This window comes from Xenopus laevis, chromosome 2S (genome assembly GCF_017654675.1).
Source record: "Xenopus laevis strain J_2021 chromosome 2S, Xenopus_laevis_v10.1, whole genome shotgun sequence".
In the NCBI taxonomy this organism is placed as follows: Eukaryota; Metazoa; Chordata; class Amphibia; order Anura; family Pipidae; genus Xenopus; species Xenopus laevis.
Genome location: NC_054374.1, coordinates 111,957,784 through 111,980,995, shown reverse-complemented (window position 1 = coordinate 111,980,995; position 23,212 = coordinate 111,957,784). Strand labels below are relative to the sequence as shown.

General features: G+C 36.0%; 1 protein-coding gene across 18 annotated transcripts in view; it reads right to left on the bottom strand.

The window, feature by feature from the left end:
* LOC108709750 (dedicator of cytokinesis protein 9) overlaps positions 1–23,212 on the bottom strand; it is a 161,326-nt gene that overhangs the window by 7,534 nt on the left and 130,580 nt on the right. For 10 of the 18 annotated variants that reach the window (XM_041584268.1, XM_041584279.1, XM_041584274.1 and 7 more), the window contains exons 39-50: positions 18,081–18,196; positions 16,284–16,421; positions 14,950–15,132; positions 14,018–14,131; positions 13,167–13,382; positions 12,627–12,684; positions 10,707–10,813; positions 8,195–8,317; positions 2,642–2,755; positions 2,536–2,541; positions 2,087–2,122; positions 234–380 (exon numbers count right to left, since the gene is read on the bottom strand). In XM_041584268.1, the coding sequence (XP_041440202.1) occupies positions 234–380; positions 2,087–2,122; positions 2,536–2,541; positions 2,642–2,755; positions 8,195–8,317; positions 10,707–10,813; positions 12,627–12,684; positions 13,167–13,382; positions 14,018–14,131; positions 14,950–15,132; positions 16,284–16,421; positions 18,081–18,196 (1,358 nt within the window). The remainder of the gene's footprint in view (positions 1–233; positions 381–2,086; positions 2,123–2,535; positions 2,542–2,641; positions 2,756–8,194; positions 8,318–10,706; positions 10,814–12,626; positions 12,685–13,166; positions 13,383–14,017; positions 14,132–14,949; positions 15,133–16,283; positions 16,422–18,080; positions 18,197–23,212) is intronic. The other 8 variants (XM_018249866.2, XM_041584277.1, XM_041584278.1 and 5 more) reach the window with 2 other exon arrangements.

Sequence of the window (23,212 nt, the reverse complement as noted above, 5' to 3'; positions counted from 1 at the left end):
TTCAGAAAATCTGTTGGTAAAACCAAGGACAAGTTTCATGGTCTGGACTTTAATGGAGAATTAAGGCACAACACATCTTTTCAGGGTGCGTGTATGAAGGCTCCAATACAGCCTGCTCAATCTGTGTAAAAGGTTGAATGAACAGAAAAAAAAGAAAGATCTTGAAAATCATGATGCAATCATGATGTTAAAGCTCAGATTCATACCAGGGTCTAATAATAAGACAAACATACCTTGCCAGAATCCTGTATCATTTTGACATTTTCTGAGCCAAATTTGTCAGAATAGAGTTTCTGCAACCGCTGAGAAATTTCTGAAAGTGGTGTCAGTTTTGGCTCTTTGTAAATGTATTCCTTCCCATCTTCATCCTCAAAGAATCCCTAAGGCAGTTTTTTTAACAGCATTAAAAAAAAGTGTAACGATATATAGTGCCATTTTAGTAAAAAGTCAACAACCCATAGTAAACATCTCTTATTAAAGAACACTTATTTGTAATGCAAAGGGATCAAATGCAAGCCAATAATGTGTATAAATCTACCTTTTAGTAGTGTAATAATATGAAACAATCTTGCTCACTTGCCTACTACCTTAGGTTTCTGCATTAGCTTGTTAGTAGGGAAACCAGGCTGTGTAAAGGGCTAGTTAGGCCATGTTTACTCTATCATAATTGTGCCTCAGCATTATTGTGATGCATAAATCGGGCCTCATAAAGCAGCAACAACTAGACAGTCTTGCTGATTTAATGATGTATGTGCATACCTGTGCCACTCCCCATGAACAAAAAACGTATTTGGTTACAAGTGGTCGTCGAATTCAGCATTGAAAGATAACTGACAGCAATCATCTTAGGTTGGGTATAATGATATGTACCGTACCGATGTACCATAACAGGAGATTGAATTGCCCAAAGTTACAATATATCTCAAGTAGTCTGCACATTTTTGTGTATTTTATGTATTTTAAATGATGTTAAGTTGCTATTTGATGCCCTCTAAAATTTTAGCAAAGCTTTTATTTTTGTGATATGCTCTGTATGGATTCTCTTTAATCCTTACTAAATACTATTCAGACTTAACTATATTAAAGCCTGTTCATAGTACAGTATATGATAGAGGCATGAAGCTGTATTATAATATTATATGTGCCTGTCTACATGATGAAACATGTTTCATTTACAACTGAGATATTGAAATCCTTGAAAGCAGATTTATTTCAGTAAAAAGTGTTCTTTAATAAAGAAAGTCTAACTGTAAGGATGACTTTCCTGTAATGACCATGAAAAGACAATGGCAAACAGCACCTTTTTGAACCCCAAAAAGTGTCTTAAATACATTTTAGACAGTGTAAGATAACACAACTATGGAGGAAAATGAGAATACTCTACTATAAGATACTGAACAGGCTATGCTCTACTAACAGGCATTATTTATGAATCTAGAAGTAAGACAATAAATAACTTAGCAAGGATGTAAAAATGTCTGTTATTGTTGATCCTTATTTGTTTTTCTTCTAGATTCTTCAGAAACATTGTTATAAATGAAAAAGTTTGAATATTAACTTTATGGAAGGTATGCCAAGTTTCATATCTAAGGAACAAAAGTAGCACAGTTTGATTGTGTGACTTGGTTTTAGCAACACTGTTGTGCTTTTTGTATCGGAAGACAAAACATTTTGCCATCACCTTGATCAAGATTCTAACAGGATCGAAACATTGGTTCGTTATGATGTATTGCTGTTGATTTGTGACAAGAGAATTACATTACTTACATTTCTTTGCATTGTCTATAAATTTAAGTGGGGGGTTGGTTTATTTCTTAACACCTGGACCTCTGGTTTATTTAAGTGGTATTTCTAATTCCTTGGCATGACATTATAACAACAGCCGAAACAGCACATTTTTTCAATAAAACAAATACATCTAGAATAAAATCTAATCTAAAAAGAATATGTCATGGGATTAGAAAAATAAAGTAATGATAGAATGAAACAAATGCTTGAAATGATGAGGATTCACACCAAACCAAAAGCTTCAATGCAGAAAATTCGTACATTTTAACTGCATTGTTCACTTCTTAACTGTAATTACCTCCACATCTGTTTCACTGTCTGTAAACTGGTATTGCTAAAAAAAAATTAGGAATAAAGGAATAAAAGGACAGTTAAATTGCAGATGAGAGCTGCACACATTGTACCCAAAGCGAATGGTATATACAAACAATTTTGATGGCTTAGCCATCACCGAACCAAGCAGAAAAATAAATACTGCCAAAGTGAGGTTTATGCACTCTTGCTGTGAGGACATGGAATGACGTGCTTAACTGCACACTGAGCCATTAAGACAGACACTACATGCATTAAAGCAAGTACAGAAATCGTGTGATCAAATGGATTACGGCTGCTCCTAGAGGTAGGTGGAAAGGGGAGTGGGAGGGTTTGTTTATTTATCGCAAGAAATACAAATGTTGCCATAGCTGCAAAACCACACTGAAGCATCCAGCAGTACTACTAGAAACTGGTATGCCTTAAACAACTTACCGCTGCCTTCAGATAGTAAACAAAAGAAAAAGAAGCAAGATCACTTTACTAGTGAAACAAACAGATTTCAGTAAAACAGGGACTACGGTAGTGATAAAGAACTTACTTGTCCAAAGAACGCTACTCGAAAATATGTTCCCAGAAGCCTCTTCCCTGTGTGCATGACCTCTGTGACTTTGCTGTAGGCCCGATGAAGTGTATCATACAAATGTGCGAGTCTCTAAAAGAGAAGTAATAGTGATCTGTGAATGAGATCCTTGTCATGAGTTCTGAACCCACTACTTTATATTCTATAAAGATGAAGTATCCTTGGATGGAACAGTGTTACAAGTGTTCCTTTTAATATACCCATTTATACAGAAAACAAACACTAATGAAGACATTCTATGTCATGCTTAAGCAACTTGGCACTGACACATTTATAATATGTACTTTGGGGTGCTGATAGATGGCAAAAAAGTGGAGTCAACTTAAAAAGATTGTGAGAGGGAAATGGGTGGGAGGCAGATTTTTTTAAGACACATTACCAAAAGAGAACCGCACTCCCAAGGACTTGTAAGTGAAAAAACGAAATTAAACGTTATTCTCAACGTTTCGGCTCCATCACTAGTGCCGTCTTCAGGAGGCGAACACCACACATGAATCTCTAACTTTCAAAGTGAACAAATTGGTGCCCAACAGGTAAGTATGACGTCATCAGTGAGTGACAGTGTATATACATCAACCATCATACCTTTTTTCAAGCGTATCATACATATTTTCTTATGTGTGTATAAATATCAATAAAGTGTATCCCATCAATCTTAATTTCCTTGGGCTCCTTTTCCCGTTCATATAACATAATCATTAGTGTTAGTTTGGGTTGAGTGGTTCTTTCTGCTCTACCTTACACATCTGGCTTCCGGCTCCTCCATTTATAGTTTTGCAACTGCCCCGCACCTTTCGTGATGACAGGTCAGGCGTGGGTCTTTAAATGGAGGAGCTGGGCCGGCCTGGTTCCGGGTTGGTTCACATCAGGAGGTGAACACCACACACAAATCTCTTACTGTTGAAGTGAACGAATTGGCGCCAAACAGGTAAGTATGATGTCATCTGTGAGTGACGGTGTATATACATCAACCATCATACCTTTTTTCAAGTGTACAATACTTATTTTCTTATGTGTGTATAAATATCAATAAAGTGTATCCAATCAATCTTAATTTCCTTGGGCTCCTTTTCCCGTTCATATAACATAATCAATATTGTGCTCCCGTAAGTGTTACATAATAGTGTCTGTGAATAATTCTAAAAAGCCATCTCCGTCGATGGCCCTATCTCTCTACCCGCATTCTGAGTAGAGAGTGTTAAAAACACTGAAAAGAGAAGTGCGTTAAAAAATGTTGAAAAAGTAGCGAGGCTGATTACATTTACATTACATGTGCTTGAATCCATAGGAATCATCTACACCACAAGTGAAGGGAAAGTGGGCTATGCAGGAGTATCGGCCCGGGGTGGAATAACATATCAGTGTGCTAGAATATCCATCTTAGCTATAGTAATGCGGGACTGCCTCCAAACATGCAAAGAAGGTCATCAGGGTGAATCGTGGGGTGCGATGAAACGAATACGGATCCTGTGCCAGAGCAAGTGAGAGGCCATAACCTAGAAGCTAAGTAAAGTACTGGACTCCCCGTGAATTGCAGATGTGCGACTGGGGGAAGCTACCAGTGGGCACTTTCATGCTAAGAGGAAGCACCAGATACTGATGACAGGTTCAGCAGGATACTGCATGGTTGCCACGTACTCTCAGTACATGGCAACAATCTCACTCGCTCTCTCGGGTTACCATGACAACAGAGGGTGGAACGGATCTGGCTCCACTGCTGTGTGTGCGAAAATCTCGCAAGAGACAGACCGCATAGGGAACGAGGGGAACACTGGCAATCCTGGTATGAATCCCTGGTATGAGAGCCACAGAAGGGCGACAAGTGAAGGAATAGCCGCACTTCTCTTTCTCTTTCTAAGTGTTTTTAACACTCTCTACTCAGAATGCGGGTAGACAGATAGGACCATCGACGGAGATGGCTTTTTAGAATTATTCACAGACACTATTATGTAACACTTACGGGAGCACAATATTGATTATGTTATATGAACGGGAAAAGGAGCCCAAGGAAATTAAGATTGATTGGATACACTTTATTGATATTTATACACACATAAGAAAATAAGTATTGTACACTTGAAAAAAGGTATGATGGTTGATGTATATACACCGTCACTCACAGATGACATCATACTTACCTGTTTGGCGCCAATTCGTTCACTTCAACAGTAAGAGATTTGTGTGTGGTGTTCACCTCCTGATGTGAACCAACCCGGAACCAGGCCGGCCCAGCTCCTCCATTTAAAGACCCACGCCTGACCTGTCATCACGAAAGGTGCGGGGCAGTTGCAAAACTATAAATGGAGGAGCCGGAAGCCAGATGTGTAAGGTAGAGCAGAAAGAACCACTCAACCCAAACTAACACACAACCCGAAGACTAGATGCGGCAGCTGGCCCGAACCAACCCAACCCGCGCATCACTAACGCAAATGCATTGGGAAAACTGCACATTCTATTTCAAATCAAAACATGAATAAAATTTCAAATTTGTGTTTTTCCTTTACAGAAAGTAAAGAAAAGGAATATTAAGCAAAAAAATAGCAGTGTTTACATTCTTTACAAACTCAAACATTCACTGTATAAACTGAACAATGATTCAAGTTTTTGCTTTCCTTTGAATCACTGAACTAATATTTACTTTTATAAGCAGTGTTTCTGAGAACTGCTGCACATCTGTGTTTCATGGAGTCCACCAACATCTGTCACCTGTTACATTTCACAATTATTCTGTATTTTTTGGTTTTGCCTCAGAAACAGCATTTTTATGTCACCCCAGAAGTTTTCTATTGGATTAAGGTCCGGGGATTGGGCTGACCACTCCATAATATCAATGTTGTTGGTCTGGAACCAAGATGTTGCTTGTTTACTGGTGTGTTTGGGGTCGTAGTCTTATTGAAACACCCATTTAAAAACGTTGACGTCAACATTTTTAAAGGGGTACTATCGCGAAAATTAAAATTTAATATAAGCTTCATCATACTGAAATAAGAAACAGGAAACATTCTAAAAACAATCAATGAAATAGTCTGCATCGTTTCTGAAATAATTACGTTTATCCTCTCTCAGCATCTGTTTCTCTTCATTTTGTCTTCTTGCAGCAGTGGGTGTCAGATATTCATTGACAGTTAGATCCAATATATCTTATAGGGGGGCTCACATTCCTAGCAGATTAATTAAGAGTTCACTCAAATAACGGATTCCAGTATAAACAAAATCTAACAAAATAATTTCCCAAATCCTGCATGTAGAGAGACATGATATCTGGTGATTTTAATAGCGTGAGCTCTAATACATCTTCTAGGTAAAAGGACCCCCCCATAAGATATATTGGATCTAACTGTGAATATCTGACACCCAACTGCTGCATGAAGTGAGAATGAAGGGAAACTGATGCAAAGAGAGGGATAGTAAAGAATTTTTAATTGATTATATTTAGAAAACGTCTTATTTCAATATGTTGAAGCTAATTTTAATTTTTGCAATAGTTCCCCTTTAAAAAGCATTTTAGTTTTTTTATGTGAATGTTGCCTGTTGCAGAATATTTATTGTGAACTCTTTACTTTCAGGTTTGTATTTCCCTATTGCTGCTGGTCTGTAATGACTTGTGAAGCAACAGCTAATAGCCCTTAAGTACACTTAACCTAGAGTAAATTATTGTTATCTCTTTAATATTCATCACATGAAATGAGTCATTATTATTGTGAAACAGCAATATTATCATGGAAAATATAAAGACTCTAAACATGGCATCCTAGTTTGACAACTGTGGCAAAAAAGGTTTTAAAAACAAATGTAAGCAGAAAGAGTGGTCAGGAAGGCATAGCTTTCTTTGGGTTTTGGGAAATATAGATTCTTCAGCAATGATCATTTACGGCTATTCCTAAGCGATGTTGAGATTTACACCATGCCAATGGCCACTTCTGAACGAAGGAGTAGTAAGGAAAATGTCTAAAATTATACAAATCACCAACCCATCTTACTCTAGTCAGTAACTGCAAAATAAAACATTGCAGACCATTCTCCCACCTACAGCTTGCCTCGCCTAAAAGGACATAATGCTTGTAAACAAAAAAGATTCAAAATTCAAAATTCAATTCCCTTTAATTTCTTATTGGCTTATTGTGTAAAAAAATAAAAAATTTGTACGCAGATAGTTTCACTGGTCTAATATGCACAACATATGTGTTTTCACGCCAAATTCTCACTGCGCAGTTTTCTTGTGTTCATTTACATATGTAAAGTATGTTGGGTAATAATTTCTACCTATTTAGTCTTCCTGGTCTAACCATTTTACTGCCAGAAACATAGAATCTACTCTGTTGACACATTTATTCAGGGTCAAATATCGAAATTATGAGAGTTTTTCAAATAAATTTAAACAACCCAAAAACTCAAATCGAATTTGATTTGAATTATAAAAACTCGTTTTGAATTTAAAAAACGTCTCCGATAAATACTTGAATGTCAGGAAGGCTACAAACATCACCCAATTGATCCCTGGACCTCTCCCATTGACTTATACAGTAATTTGGCAGGCTTTGGGTGGCTAATACTCAAATGTGAGTTCTTATCAGGCCAGAGTATGATAAATCTCAAAATTCAAGATTTGGATAATTAACAATTCCAATTTGAGAGTTTTTACCAAATAAAAACTGAAAATGCAAATTTTCACTTCAACCCTTAAAAAATCTGCCCCTAATTTTCAGCATTACAGGTGACAAAAAGTCTCCAATTCTTATCTTAAATAGTTACAATTGAATCTTTGCATATCTTATATTGTTACAAATGTGTAAGTGCAGCTGCTGAGTGTCCTTGGCTCTCTGCCAAAAAGCCTCATTTTGACTTTGCATTTTTTTCTGGCTTCAGTGCAGGAGATCAAAGAGCAACTCAGGACTTTTTAATAAAAAGTAGGGACTGCGGCTGACATGTCAAAATTGGGACTGTCCCGCAGAAAAAAGGGACAGCTGGGAGGTATGGTTAAAGTTTCACATGGTATTGATTACTTCACTAAAACTGGAGTTGGAGAATATTTCATATGGGATTTTTTGCGTGGTCTGAAAAAATTATATGGATAAATAAAGACTCAATGATTTGAATATGTTTGTGAACATTTTTGCTACATATAGCACTTTTAAATTAGTCTCCAGGTGTTGCCATACTTATAAATGTACTATTCTTCTTTACTTATATATTGCTGGTATGTTATGAGAGAGCTTTGTTCATCATTTATATGAGCAACTGCCCCATTAGGCTGACCACTCTCATAATGGAAACTGGCCGTTCCAATAGCTGTGTACATTTTATACTCAAGCAAAATAACAGATTGCCTTGTCTATTTCATTCAATCAATCCACCCCTGGTGCAGCCCACTAACTCCTTCAATATGGGACTCACAGTAGATCTGTTTTATCTTTACACTCACACAAAAAAAGTATAGTCACATTCATAGACTTTAAAGGTTTTTTTTTTTTTTTTTTTAAACAAGGTGGCAATGGGTAGACATTAGAATACCTCAAAATCTCTGCGCTTTTCATAAATAGGAATGATGATTTTATAGATATCAGCAATTAGCTCATAACGCTCAGCTTTCCAGAGCCCATCTGCACACTGCTCCAGAAGCTCCATCAGTACATCCTGTGCAATACACAAACAATTATTACAGTGAACAAGTACATTACACATTTCTAAGCATGAAAATACCTGTGTTAGTTTATACAAACAGATGTAAGCAATAACTAAGGTACAGAAGTGGAACATTAGTGCATTTACTTCAGTCTCACTGGGGATTCAGTGATTTAGTGGGCCCTCTATGCTATAGGATGAAGGCATCTATTGTGTTTCCTGACAAGCTGTGTAAAAATGGGTCTTGAGTCAAATATGGTTCCCCATGCTGTTATAATTTGTCTCCTTGATCCACTCTAATAATATATAGTAACAGTCATTTTTTTATTTTAAATAACCTTAAGAGTCTGAAGAATTCAGTGTGATCAGCACCAGTGTATACTTACAGTTAGGTCCATAAATATTTGGACAGAGACAACTTTTTTTTTTCTAATTTTGGTTCTGTACATTGCCACAATGAATTTTAAATGAAACAACTCAGATGCAGTTGAACTGCAGACTTTCAGCTTTAATTCAGTGGGTTGAACAAAAAGATTGCATGAAAATGTGAGTAAAGCCTTTTTTTAACACAATCACTTAATTTCAGGGGCTCAAAAGTAATTGGACAAATTAAAAAACTGAAAATAAAATGTTTATTTCTAATGCTTGGTTGAAACCCCTTTGCTGGCAATGACAGCCTGAACTCATGGACATCACCAGATTCTGGGTTTCCTCCTTTTTAATGCTGTGCCAGGCCTTTACTGCAGCGGCTTTCAGTTGCTGTTTGTTTGTGGGCCTTTCTTTCCGAAGTTTAGTCTTCAACAAGTGAAATGCAGCTCAATTGGGTTCAGATCAGGTGACTGACTTGGCCATTCAAGAATATTCCACTTCTTTGCTTTAATAAACTCCTGGGTTGCTTTGGCTATATGTTTTGGGTCATTGTTCTTCTGTATTATGAAACACCTCCCAATCAATTTGACTGGATTTGAGCAGACAGTTAGTCTATGAACACCTCAGAATTCATTTGGCTGCTTCTGTTCTGTGTCACATCACAGTTTCCCAGTGCCACTGGCAGCCATGCATGCCCAAGCCATCACACTGCCTCCGCCATGTTTTATAGATGATGTGGTATGCTTTGGATCATGAGCTGTCCCACGTCTTCTCCATACTTTTTTCTTGCCATCCTTCTGGTAGAGGTTGATCTTGGTTTCATCTGTCCAAAGAATGTTTTTCGAGAACTGTGCTGGCTTTTTAAGATGTTTTTTTTTATAGCAAAGTCCAATCTAGCCTTTCTATTCTTGATGCTTATGAGTGGTTTGCACCTTACATTGCACCGTCTGTATTTACTTTCACACAGTCTTCTCTTTATGGTAGACTTGAATATCGATACGCCTACCTCCTGGAGAGTGTTGCTCACTTGTTTAGCTGTTGTGAAGGGGTATCTCTTCACCATGGAAATGATTCTGCGATCTTCCACCACTGTTGTCTTGCGTGGACGTCCAGGTCTTTTTGCGTTACCGATTTCCCCAGTGCTTTCTTTCTCAGGATGTACCAAACTGTAGATTTTGCCACTGCTAATATTTTGCTATTTCTCGGATGGGTTTTTCTGTTTTTGCGGCTTAAGGATGGCTTGTTTCACCTACATGGAGAGCTCCTTTGACCTCATGTTGTCTGTTCACAGCAAAATCTTCAACATACAATTACCCCCCCCCAAATCAACTGCAGGTCTTTTATCTGCTTAATTGATAATGATATAAGGAATTGCCCACACCTGCCCATGAAATAACCTTTAAGTCAATTGTCCAATTACTTTGGGGCTGCTGAAATTAAGTGATTGTGTTTAAAAAGGCTTTAGTTTCTGACATTTTTATGAAATCTTTTTGTTCAACCCACTGAATTAAAGCTGAAATCTGCAGTCCAACTACATCTGAGTTGTTTCATTTAAAATTCACTGTGATAATGTACAGAACCAAAATTATAAAAAAGCTGTCTCTGTCCAAATATTTATGGACCTAACTGTATAATGGGCTCCAGCACCATTCCAGGAAGGTAACTGATATCGGACAAGCTCTGAAATTGGTTAACGATTTACTATTTTATGCTTGTCAGATTAAAGGTTATGTGCAAACTTTGCAGGAAATAAATCTCAACCATATAAAACTGATAAATAAACTTGCACTGTAGGGCCATTTTTATCAATAAGAAAGCTGACATTAGAAAACATTCTCAATCACCTGATCTTTAAGATACAAGCAACATTTAGTGATGCACACAGCAAGAGTGGCGATGCAAAGCTTTTGATCACATTTAATTGTACTGCAGCATAAATAGGTTTGAGCAGTGATGCAGACTAATGAATAGAAAGTCAGTCACGCAAAAAGATAAAGTAAGTATTATTATAGGCCACTAAAACAAAGCTCACCTCATTAAAGTGAACATCTTGCATCCCTACATCCTCCATCATAGATGCTTCTTCATCAATATTTGGAGTGATCACCCTGAATGTGGAGCATCCCTGTCTGAACATTCCTACAAGTAATAATCATGCAACAATTACACACTCTGTAGAGCCCCATCAAATTATGGAAAGCTCAGAATTACCGGAAAGCCAATATTCACTTTTTTCTGTAATAATAAAACAGCAGCTTGTAAATGATGGTAACTAAGCAGTATGAATCCTTTTTGGAGGCAAAACAATCCTATTGGGTTTACAGTGGAACCTCAATTTTGAATAACTTGTTTTTAAGTTTTCCACACATTGCGTGGCCCCACCAATATATAATGCATAATATATTTCATCGATTCTACATTTTCCTGGATTTTACACCATTTCTTTCTGGTCCCGAGAAAAACAAAATGGGGGTTCTACTGTAACAATATTAATGATTGCATAAATAGAATGTTCATCATTATGATAGATGTGTTTAAATACACTGTTAACTTTTGAACAGCCCAATCATGGTATAGTGAATATGACTTTATGAGAGGTAGTGACCTATTCATCCAATCAAAATCCTCTCCATGTTAATGAATTGTATATAAGAACAGGTCAGTTTTCATTCAAGGAGGGCATCAGAGAGAGTTCATGGAGTTCCTGCAGTGAGGACACATATGCCAGACCCAATGGAAGGATGAGTATCAGGGAGGCAGTGGATTTAGATGTAACATATACATATTTGTAATATTTGCTATACATTCTATGTAGTGTAACTTGTTTTATTATTATTTCTGTAGATGTGTGTCAATAGCTTTTGTGAATACATATATATTTTGATTGAACTCTCTCACTTCATTAAAGAACCTCTTAGGACCAGAAATACTTGTACATGTAAATTGGAAATTACATATTCATATTTACATTAATATATCCTTGGTCAACACTACTGTATTTAATGTTGAAATATGTTTTAACATAAGGTATAGTGATCCAAATTACAGATAGATCCCTTAGATGGAAAACCCAAGGTCCTAAGAATTCTGGATAATAGATCACATACCTGTATTTATAAAGAGCTAGAACAAAGATTTTACATTTGCTTGTTTACCCTATCAAGTAACACTTTTTAATTTTTATAGCACCTCAGCACAACAGAAAATTGGCAGAATTTTACCACTCATGTGATTTTATAAGCCTATTTATAGCCTATCCCTTTTTCCATAACTTCTTATTTGCTTTCTGACGGAAGCTTAAAAGCTTTTTGTTTTCCAAAAGTCAGTAAGGAATGTGTTCTGTACTGTTGTTTTATCGTTTAGGACTGAGTGGCATCCAATGCAAACAATCTAGAATCAACTTAATATTCACTGTGTGAGTTTAATTACTATATATTAATTAGGGAGGCACTGAATCCAGGATTAAGCATCTGAGTTTAATAAACAATGTTTAACTGGACATTATATTGACCAATGGTTTTTTGCCAAATACAACACAGATAATTCCAGATACTTCAATGCTTAGAAAAGTCACATAATAATTATGCTATTTCCTTTGATCACTAGCCAATAGTGACACTGTTTGATTGGCACTGATCAAATATAAAGTAAAATGCTGTTGGGATCTTTTTTTAGTTACTGTGTCACCTGTAGCAGAACGTGTAGTTGCCTTGTTAGTGCGTGATAAAAAACTTTAATCTGGGCCAATAATGTAACAACTTTTTGGAAAAGAAATATATCAAATACAACAAAAAAATGGATCAAACTGTGTTTTGACAGCACCCAGTGCACCCAGAGCACAACACGTCACAGCATTCATTCCAACAAAAATGGTGTGGTAGATGATCTCAATTGCTTTCTGCGATATGTACTTAAAATAAATAAAATCACAAACCACATTACTATAAATTACCTTTTCGTGTGAGATACTCCGATACCAAGGCTGCTACATGCACATAGCACATTGCTGCCTAAGATACATAGAAAAAGAGCAGTGGTTATAACTTAGGTGTTATATAGTGTATACTATATATGCAGTGAGCATCTGCATAATGACTTACTTCAGGGTACAGAACAGACTAAAATAATGGTTTATGATCTTCCAGAGGAACCTCATCAATCCTCTTGAGAAAGGGCTTTGTCCAAAGGACGGAAGGGCCCTCAGTTGTTTGCATGCAGATTTGTTGACATGATGTACATTATATAGACAACGTAATGGTTTGTGCAATAATATAGTATATTCATAAGCATTTATATGTGTATGCATGTTATTTGTGGTGCAATACAATAAATTGGTTTTAAAGCACTGCACCTGTATTCTATGTAAACTTCTTTATACACAGGAAACACGGAGTATGATATGAATATGGGCCGACCCTTTCTTTAAGTACCCCATGTTTACATTAATAAAGCCACAGAAGATCATTGAGAAAGGCAAAAAGGTTGCCATTACCTCTGATAGATCTCCATGCTTCACATGGATTCTTGCCATGCTGTCAAGCCAGGTCTTCCTCAGCTCAGGTGTGCTAGCATATGACTTGGCTAGACTGTACTGCAGGTCCACCAACATTTCTGGGTCATTCTCATGTTCTTTCATCTGAGCAGTAGCCATCAAGACCGTACGGATTCTTTTTGTCAGATCTTTAACATCAGAGGAGAAGGATGTGTGCTGCAAAACCACAGTGCAGGTCATTAGAATCTTGATTACATTGTCTCATCTACAATTTTGTTAATGCCTAGCAGTCTGTTCATTGAATTGTGAATCTATAGAACTGGCTATACTATCTTTCTAAAAATAAAATAAGTCACAAATATTGCACATTTGGACCTTCTAGTTGCTCTAGTTATTACCTGATTTATTACATAACTGCAATTCAGACGATTCTTAAAAACATTTAATAAAATATAAATAATATTTAATAAAGGTAGGGACATTAATAAGATTGGCAATCAAATGATGACTTGGCACTATGTAAACCAGATTCTCGCAGTATTTAATATAACAAAGGGATCTTTATGAGGGTTTACTGTAATATGCAGGGCCAGCTGGCACACAAAGGAACTGGGAAAGCAGGGTGAGGGCTGTGATGCCAACCTTTTATTTTTCATAATAAGTATTATTTGTAAGCTAGTGCCAATATCAGCCCATGTTATTTTTTTCACTGATTTTGTTGAAAATGGACAAGTAAGATTAGACTTGCCTATGCTAGTAATAAAACATATTTTCCATATTTTTAATTTTAAAATAGCATTCTGCGGCGATTATGTTTCTCGGCCTAGCAATCCAGAACCCTTCTTACCCACCTTAATGAGCCTGTCGCTATTGGCACAATTGTTGATGATGGAGAGTGACTGCTGGAACCTTGTGCCACCTATACCAACCACATCGGCTATCAGTTGACTTACTGAGATTATAACCTAAAAAGAGGAAAGATGAAAAAGTTAGCTGCAATGTCAACACTCACTGCTCTTTAACACTCATCAAAACAAACAAGCCTATGGAAAACGAAAGATTCTTGGGATGATTATGGTTAAAAGTTATGGGATTTAGCATATTAAATGATAGAGCAAATTCTATATATGAGATTCAGGTCTCACATCTGTGAGATACTGGTGTGAATTCTGACTGCAATGAGCAGGTCAAAATCAGCATCCTTCAATTATTTTCTATAGCGCCTAGCACGCCAAGTCATTGCAATTCCAACAACAATTTCTGGAAAAAGTATGCGCCACATGGGTGTGATAAACCAATCACATTACCAATTATTTCTATGATGGTGCATGCAAGGTCAGCTAAACAACTATCTGAAAGCAGAGTGATGGAATATCTCTTTATGCACTGTCATTAGTTCACGGACAGACATTGTTTTGAGGTTAATCCTACAGATGAATAAGCAACTAAAGCAGTATGCATCCTCTAAGCTTTTTGTGCAACAAAGTTTGAGGGCAATACACATATGCTAGCACAGAATGTTGTGAAGAAAAATAAAATGACTATACCATGTCTATGTACCCACAGATTTATAAAAAAAAAAATGCGCATAATACATTGACAGCAGTCCCAAACAGAGCAGTCAATCTCTAGGCAAAGGAAAATATAATAGTTGCAAATTTATATTACTAAAGTTTTCTTAATCCACAGGTTTAATCTATTTTAATTATATTACATTTCATATCAATATTGCTAAATCAAATCTGTTAAAAGGATATTTTTTTTCTCAGTGGGCTCTACAAACCTGCAGGTGTGTTCTGACAAAAGATTTCTTTCCAGTGTACTCAAAGTTATTTCTCATTAGGAAATAGAGGAGTTGCGAGGCATCCGTTCTAATGGAACTCAGTTTGGAGTTGCAGCACTTGAAGATTTCATAACAAAGGGCAGCGCACATGTCAGCTCTTCCTTCATAGAATGTTGAGGGGAACTAAATATGGGAAAAGCATTATTTTGAAGGGTTACTGTGTGTACTACACAGCTAGAGTTTCCATTTTTACAACACAGCCTAAAAAGCATATGACAATTAAAAAAACAAATGTGAGTTGAGTATGTGCCTGTTATGGATGTTACATCAAAATGTAAAATCAACGCCTTTTTAAAGTAGGGCATTCAGGTCATGCAAAAATTCAGTTCAGAGGACGAACACCTGAATATAACCAAGGTGAAGTGCAAATGCTCAGGAATTTTAGCAAGAAATTTTTATTATTATCACAGTTTCATTATGAAGTGAAGTAAGTTAGTTGTTAATGAGTTGTCTGTTGAAATAAGTTAAAATAAAGTCTGTAGAAATAAGTCAAATACACACAATGTCTGTAGAAATAAGTCAAATCAACTGAGAAAGCCCGTTGGATAACTGGTGGAATGTCTTGAAGAAAAACAAGTCCATTTAATTTGACTTTTTCTACAGGTAGACCTCTATAATCTTAAAGCCACAAATCTCACATCAGTTATAAATGAGAACATGAATGCAGCTAATGTTCAGTGATTAAACCAAGAACATTACCATAGGTCTAAAGGTGGCCATAGACGTTAAGATTATTCTTCAAATTATCGTGAGGTTAGTGGGCACCGAACAATCGTGCTTCGAACTACTTTTCATCTGATGTCAGTCAGAAAATCCATCGGTCAAGTTAGAAAATTTTCATCATTTACAGTGAAATCTATCCATTGTCCAATTGTTAGCAGGGCCAAGCATGCAGCTACCCACAGTTTTCCTGGCTTCAAATAAAAGATATTGCTTGAAATGGTCTTTTTAGTTGATGGACCAATCATACATTTAAACGATTGTTTCAAAATAAGCTTGTTCTTATAACGAAAAGATCTTTTAAAAATCTTAACGTCTATGGCCACCTTTAGACCAGGTGTTGAGCAGTTTGAATTAAAACTTTTACATAGGAACATAATAAAAATCAATAAAGGGAGCACTAGATAGGCTGTTGGTGGAAAGCTGGTTAAAGGAAAACATCTAGTAGTTTGCCAAGTTGTACCATGTTCAGTGTATATGATAATTTCACAATAGCAAGTATAGTCAAATTTTAAATAATAAGCAAAATGTTCTACTTGCTGATGAATGCTCACCTTATATATTAGGCACCTCAAAGCAGTGAAGACATTCTTTAAAGCTGTTTCTGACTGGTTTTTCTGAAGAAAGCAAAGGTAAACATCGAAAACCTTTTTCATCAGTGGATTGTGTCCATGATCAGCAAGAAGTTGGTTCTGGAAAAAAAAAGTATCTTTAATGCACATAATTTATAGCTAGCAATATTCCATTATTCTTACAAAATATCTGTCAGAAACAGCGCAATAAATCTTGATAACCAATAGGTGATGCATAGTAGGTAAATTACAGATGGAGTATAACTATATACTGTACACTAATAGGTGCAAGCCTGCTTTTGACGTAGATTGTGGGAAATATAAAAACCAGGATTAACGAACTAAAAACTTGTACTAGAACCAGGAAGTAAGTTTTAAGAACATTGTTTGGGAATATATGGATGCTAATTGTTTTATAGTTCGGGGAGATTAGATGCCCCAAAGAAGAGGAGATTAGTTGCCAGGCGACTAAATCTCCCCGAAACTCCAGGTGTGCCCTTGCCATAACTGCATGTGTCCAAGTGGGATCTGGATTTGACTATTGAGTACTGTTCTTAGATCTAACAGGGAGCTGTTATCGTGTTTTAGGGAGCCGTTATCTGGTTATGTTTCCATTATTCTGCTGATGGATTGCTGGGGGGGGGAAAGGGAGGGGGTGACATCACTCCAGCATGCAGTATAGCAAAAAGAGTGACTGAAGTTTATCAGAGCACAAGTCACATGATTGGGGCCAGCTGCGAAACTGACAATATGTCTAGCACCATTTCAGATTTCAAAATTTGCCATTTGGAGAAATGGATTTCAGTGCAGAATTCTGCTGGAGTAGCACTAATAAATGATGTGTTTTAAAAAAAAAAAAAAAGTTTTCCCATGACAGTATCCCTTTAAGCATGCAAACGAAAGTTGATTGCACATCAGTCTGATGTGACACTTCAACATAGAAACATAATGCAAACTAAATCAATAAAATGTCCAACATAGGCAGTAAATGGTGGTAGGAACTATCACCAGTGGGCAGTACAATCAGTCACTTATTAAAAAGATTCCAAATGCATTTCATTCTGAAATGAAAGATTCCTTACTTTTACAGATTTATTTGGAAGATATGGGCACTTTCCTAAAAATGAATTATTAATAGTGATGTTTGCAAATTAGATACCCCAAGCTTGGCACTAGAGGACATTAATGAGCTGCAGTGCACAGCTCAATGTCAGAAGGAAACTCTTGGGTTTCCCCTACTGTTTAACACAATTTCTTGAAATTGTGTATTGGGGGTGAACACTGCTACATCTACGGAACTAGTAACACGCTTCAAGATATAGATTTGCAGTACAAATAATCCCTTTTTTAAAAAAATTTGCCCAAGAGCACTGCCATATCTCTATAGGAGTGTAGGTAAAAAATGATTGTTAAAGCTGCACCTTTTTTGGCTAGTATAAATGGTTAATATGATGGTACAAATTTCTACCTACTTGGGATGGGATGATCATAAATAACCCTCATTCTCCACAAGCTGTAAAAACTATGTGGCACTCCCATGAAGATTCTTGAGTCCGTTATTTTGTTGTATTTAGTTACTGTTGGAATTAGTTGAGTGAGCTCTAACATATGCTACGAAAGGGAGCACGCTCCCTAAAAGATATATTGGTCCTGTCGATTAAAATCAAACCTTACAATGATCCGTAATAAAAGGATCTATGTGTCTGCTTTAGCCTTCTAGCTTTTGAAGACTATAATTGAAGATCAGTTAAAAAATAAAATATATAAATATATACACACCTTAAAAGCCATGGTGAAAAGTGACAAAGTGTCCAGTATTGTAAGGCACACTTCAGTAGCTATGTTTGCTTCAAGTGAGGACTGGTGAAGAATATCCGCATCTGAATGGCCGTAGCCTAAAATAAAAAATGAACTATATGTAAATGAAAGTTTTAATCTTGTCATGAGTTCTGAGAATGATACAGTGATGTCTGCATTGTTGAACAGAACTACAAGAGAAGCAAGAGAAAATAATTATAACTGTAAACTAGGGAATGGGTGGCCACCATCACACAGCAATTGTCACTGTTTGCATCACCACATATTGAAAACCTTAATAACGGTGCTCACTGAAGTCATTAAATAGGCATTTTATTTTTGGTCCATTCACATTCAGGCTTTACAAACAACTGATCAAATGGAGAAGCAGCTTATCCAGCTCACATTGGTGGAAACAGACATCACCACCAATTGCTTGCCCTTACTACAATAGAAGTTTTAGGTGACAATTGTCAGTTTGACAAGAGGTTCCAGTAAGGAACTGCTCTAGAAGCAATGATCCAAATGGCAAGAATTTATTTTATGTGGAAAATGAATAGCACTGCAAGCAGCCAAAAATGTCGACTCAAGGTACTGAATTACTCATTGTACTCACGGGTTAAAAATGGAAATCACTCCATACATAGGAATAATTGGGTCTTTGAACTTTTAACATGATGAAACAAAAATGAGTAACATTTTAAAATTTAACAGAGAATCAAGAACTGTGTAGTATACCCCAAATTCTTTGATTTGTCTGTATAAATAATAATCTGCACATTGAACTGAAATAGCCTTCCCGCAAGATTACATTATTTAATTTGTCTATATACACAATAAACAACAAAATAAATGGAAAAATCCTGCTCACAGTATTACATTATTGGGGCATCACCAACTCAGAAAAATGCCATGTAAAACTAAAGCCTATCACAGATTGTATTTGCTTGTATTTACTTCAGCCAGTCACTCATTTCAATAAACCAAATGAAAAGAATGTAGTTCTCACAGGGCTGGCGATTAAGTGGCACTACACGACTGCAAATAATTGCTTAGCTAAGGAAATTTTTGCCAGTATTGACAATTATCTATTAAAAGATATATGGTATGAAATAAGATCTAATGGACACATTTTATAGTGAACATACTGTTGGTACTGTTCAGTGTTACATTGAATAACAGCATAAATAATGTAAATAAAATATTCTGGAAAAACTCTTTAAATATAAAGAGAAAATATTTTTTTTCAGAAAAACAGAGACCTGCGTTGCCTTCATAAACATAGCCCTCTCTGTGTGTTCTGAAGTGCTGTAGTTGCACATAGGTATCCCCCTTACTATTCCCAAACTTCATTCAAACGTGGAAGTTAGGGGGTGTTCTAGAACTTCTATACAGGGTCATAGTAAATTCCTGTTTTTAATGTAATATTTCTAGGCTGCTTAAAGTTTCAAATCATTTTGGACATATCCCTTTGAAATCTGACTTTTTGTGTGTCATTGTATTGCAATTAGGTAAAACCTAGTCCCTTTGTAAAATGTATAATGAAGCAATAGAATTCTTAATGAATCAGATGAAAATTGAGCATAGGACTGGCCAGATATGGGATGACTTTGACGTAGTTGGCCAGCTTAAATATATTGCAATATATGGACAAACAATCCCTGTTTTGTTTAAAGGGTAAGGCATTTTGTAGTAGCAGTATGCACAAAATGTCTCTGTCTTAAATATATTGATAATGGGTTGAGTGCAGAGGAATCTTGTATTTGTCTATATGTATTTTGTGGTCACACCCTCATTGCACCCCCGCCTAATCGTTTTAAAAATTAGTGGTGAGCACAACTTTCCCTTGTTTGTTATAACTGTATTGCAATTAGCCTAGCTACTTCAAAGTTATAAATTGTGTAAATTTATAACTTTGTAGTAGCTAGGCTAATTTCAATACAATGACACACAAAAAGTACACAAGAGTGCAGAGATGTGCAGGATACCATAGCACCATCAATTCATAACGATACATTAGGATCAGGTTAAAAATGTCTAAAGAGCACACTCCAGACAGACTGCATAAACTATTCCCACACCATCCCCTCTATGTTAGAAGAATTGCGGTGCCCAAGGCCCTTTACCACATACTGTATCTTCTGGGACTGCCCACAAATTCAACCCCTCTGTAGGGAGGTAGCGAACCTTCCAAGCCAACTGATATTGTGTCCAGTGCCAATGGATCCCACCATCCTCTTACTAGGCAAGCCAATACCTAAACTATGCAAAAGCGGCCAAGCTCTTGTCAATCAAGTCTTGACAGCTAATCGTTTAGCTATATCGATAAAATGGAAGAACCATTATGGAAATTAGATTTTAAGTTCTATTTGACATGACCTATCCACCCCAGCCACACTGTGTAACCCAACTGCACCCGAGTAAACATCTTAAAGTGGTGGTTCACCTTTAAGTTAACTTTTAATATCTTATAGAATGGCTATTACTAAGCAACTTTTCAACTATCTTTATTTTTTCTTTTTAATAGTTTCTGAATTATTTGCCTTCTTCTTCTGACTCTTTCCAGCTTTCAAATCTAAAAAACAACTGCTCTGTTATGATACAATTTTATAGCTACAGTATTGCTATTTTTTAATACTTATCTTTCTATTCAGGCCTCTCCTATTCATATTGCGGTCTCTTTTTCAAATCAATACATGGTTGCTAGGGAATTCGGACCCTAGCAACCAGATTGCAGAAATTGCAAACTGGAGAGCTACTGAATTAAAACCTAAATAACTCAAAAACCACAAATAATAAAAAAAATTAAAACCAATTGGAAATTTTCTCAGAATATCACTCTCTAGGTCATACTTAAAGTTAACCCAAAGATGACCAACCCCTTTAACCTGTACTCCGACCCCCCCACAAAATGTAGATTATAATGCATAATGTACCCCCTACTAGAAATGTATATTGCTGACACAATAATGAGGGGCATTAAAAACTCTGCTCAAAATTATGCTTTTTTGCTGAATCATATTGGAACATGTGCTATGAAATATTTAAAAATGTCAATAAAAAATAAGTTAAAAAAAAAAAAAAAAGTCTAATGAGTATTATAAAAGCTTTTTCCAGATTATGACAATGACCAAATGTAATAGAACATAAACCAAGCAAACATATAAAATACTTTCCCAGTTTGCAAAGTTTTAGTGGAAATTTGGTAATTAATACCCTACAGCAAGATGAACAAAATTTCTATGTTACTAAGCAGCAGAGGCATAAATAAGTCAGAAAACTACTGACCTATATTCTAAGTGTTTCAAACAAATACCTTTAAATGTGTACAAAAAATTATTGGATTTGGATCGTTGCTTCAGCCTGATTTTCTTTTCTACAGAAGAGATCTTTTTCAAGCTCTTGAAAATCATCCTAACTTTTGTTGAACCATATTTCACTTTGATTACATTTTCTGAACAACAAATGCAGAAATGCTTTTGACATTTTTGAGAAATTAAAGTATATTGCAATCATTAATTTAGAGAAAATCCTGTTATGTTCCCAAGGGCTCTATTCAGTAATGAAAAATGTTTAAATTTGCACAAATATTTCTATCACAACAACACATTTGTTAAGACATCTGTTAAGCAGCTGTCTGATTTTTTTTTTTTAGCAGACAAAGGGTTCCATCTAGTTGAACAGTGCGGTACAATACCAGTCAAAGCAACTTACTTATTTCAATCCCATACAATAATTTTACTGGTTCAGATTCCATACAACATATTTTTAACTAAAATGCAGTTCTGTCAAAATGATAGATAAAAACAATGAATGTGCATCTGAATATTTTATGGTCATGTAACCAGGAACCCTTATACAGAATTTGTTGCCTTTGGGTAGTCCAATGTTATTCATAAGGACCATGTTGGGAGTGTAAGATCTAAAGCTGGTCATAGACGCAAAGACAAACTCGTACGAATCAAAGGTTCATATGATTTTGATTTGTGTGAATCATCACAACAGTTTTCATACTCAGTGGGAGATTGTCACTACTATTTGTCAGACATAACTTTCATACGATTGCGGTCACAGCCAGAACATTGTCTGATTTGTTCTTTTACTACTTTATTTAATATGAATGGTTAGTGGCAGGTCGGAAGATTGCAACGTGCGATCGTTGGTCGGATACAAGGCTAAAATCTGCACGTCTATGGCCAGCTTAAGGGACACTAAGGGGCATATTTATCAAACAGTGAAGTTAGAGATCACCACAGTCCTCTACAGTGAAATTCCGCCACTCTCCATTAATTTTTATGGGATTTTTAAAAGAGTATTTATCAATGGGTGAAAGTTCAACCTTAGATAAATACGCCTTTACAAATCCCATAGAAATTAATGGAGATTGGCAGAATTTCACTCTAGAGGACTAAGGTGATCTCTAACTTCATTCATTGATAAATATACCCCCAGGTTTGTTCTGTTCTTTTCCACTGCTTTGTTACAATCTGCACCATGTCACTGGCTTTTTAAGACTTTTATGTACTATAAACGTCTTTATAGTGTAAGTAATAATGGCCTATTTTAATCAGCTAATATTGCAAATGTAGGCAAACTGATGAATATTTGAAATTCAGGTTACCCAAAATCTTTTCATAACGTCTGTAGTGAAATTGTCCATCTAAAATTTTAAGCAGATGAACCTTTACTGTAAATACATGCATGTGACTTGAGATGCAAAACAGACAAACAGACTTTTGTTGTGTTCTTAAATTATACATTACTCTCTAGTCCAAGTAGGCTTGCACATTACTAGCATGTTTAAAAAGTAGTTAAAAATCACTACTGAAAGTAGTTGGTACCACAAAGTACTTAAAGGTGTTGTTCACCTTTGCGTTAACTTTTAGTATGATGTAGAGAGCGATTTTCTGAGACAATTTGAAATTGGATTTCAATTTTTATTATTTGTGGTTTTTGAGTTATTTAGCTTTTTATTCAGCAACTCTCCTGTTTGCAGTTTTAGCCATCTGGTTGCTAGGGTACACATTACCCTAGCAACTATGGATTGATTTTAATAAGAGACTGGAATACGAACAGGGCCCGAATAGAAAGATGAGTAACAAAAAGTAGCAATA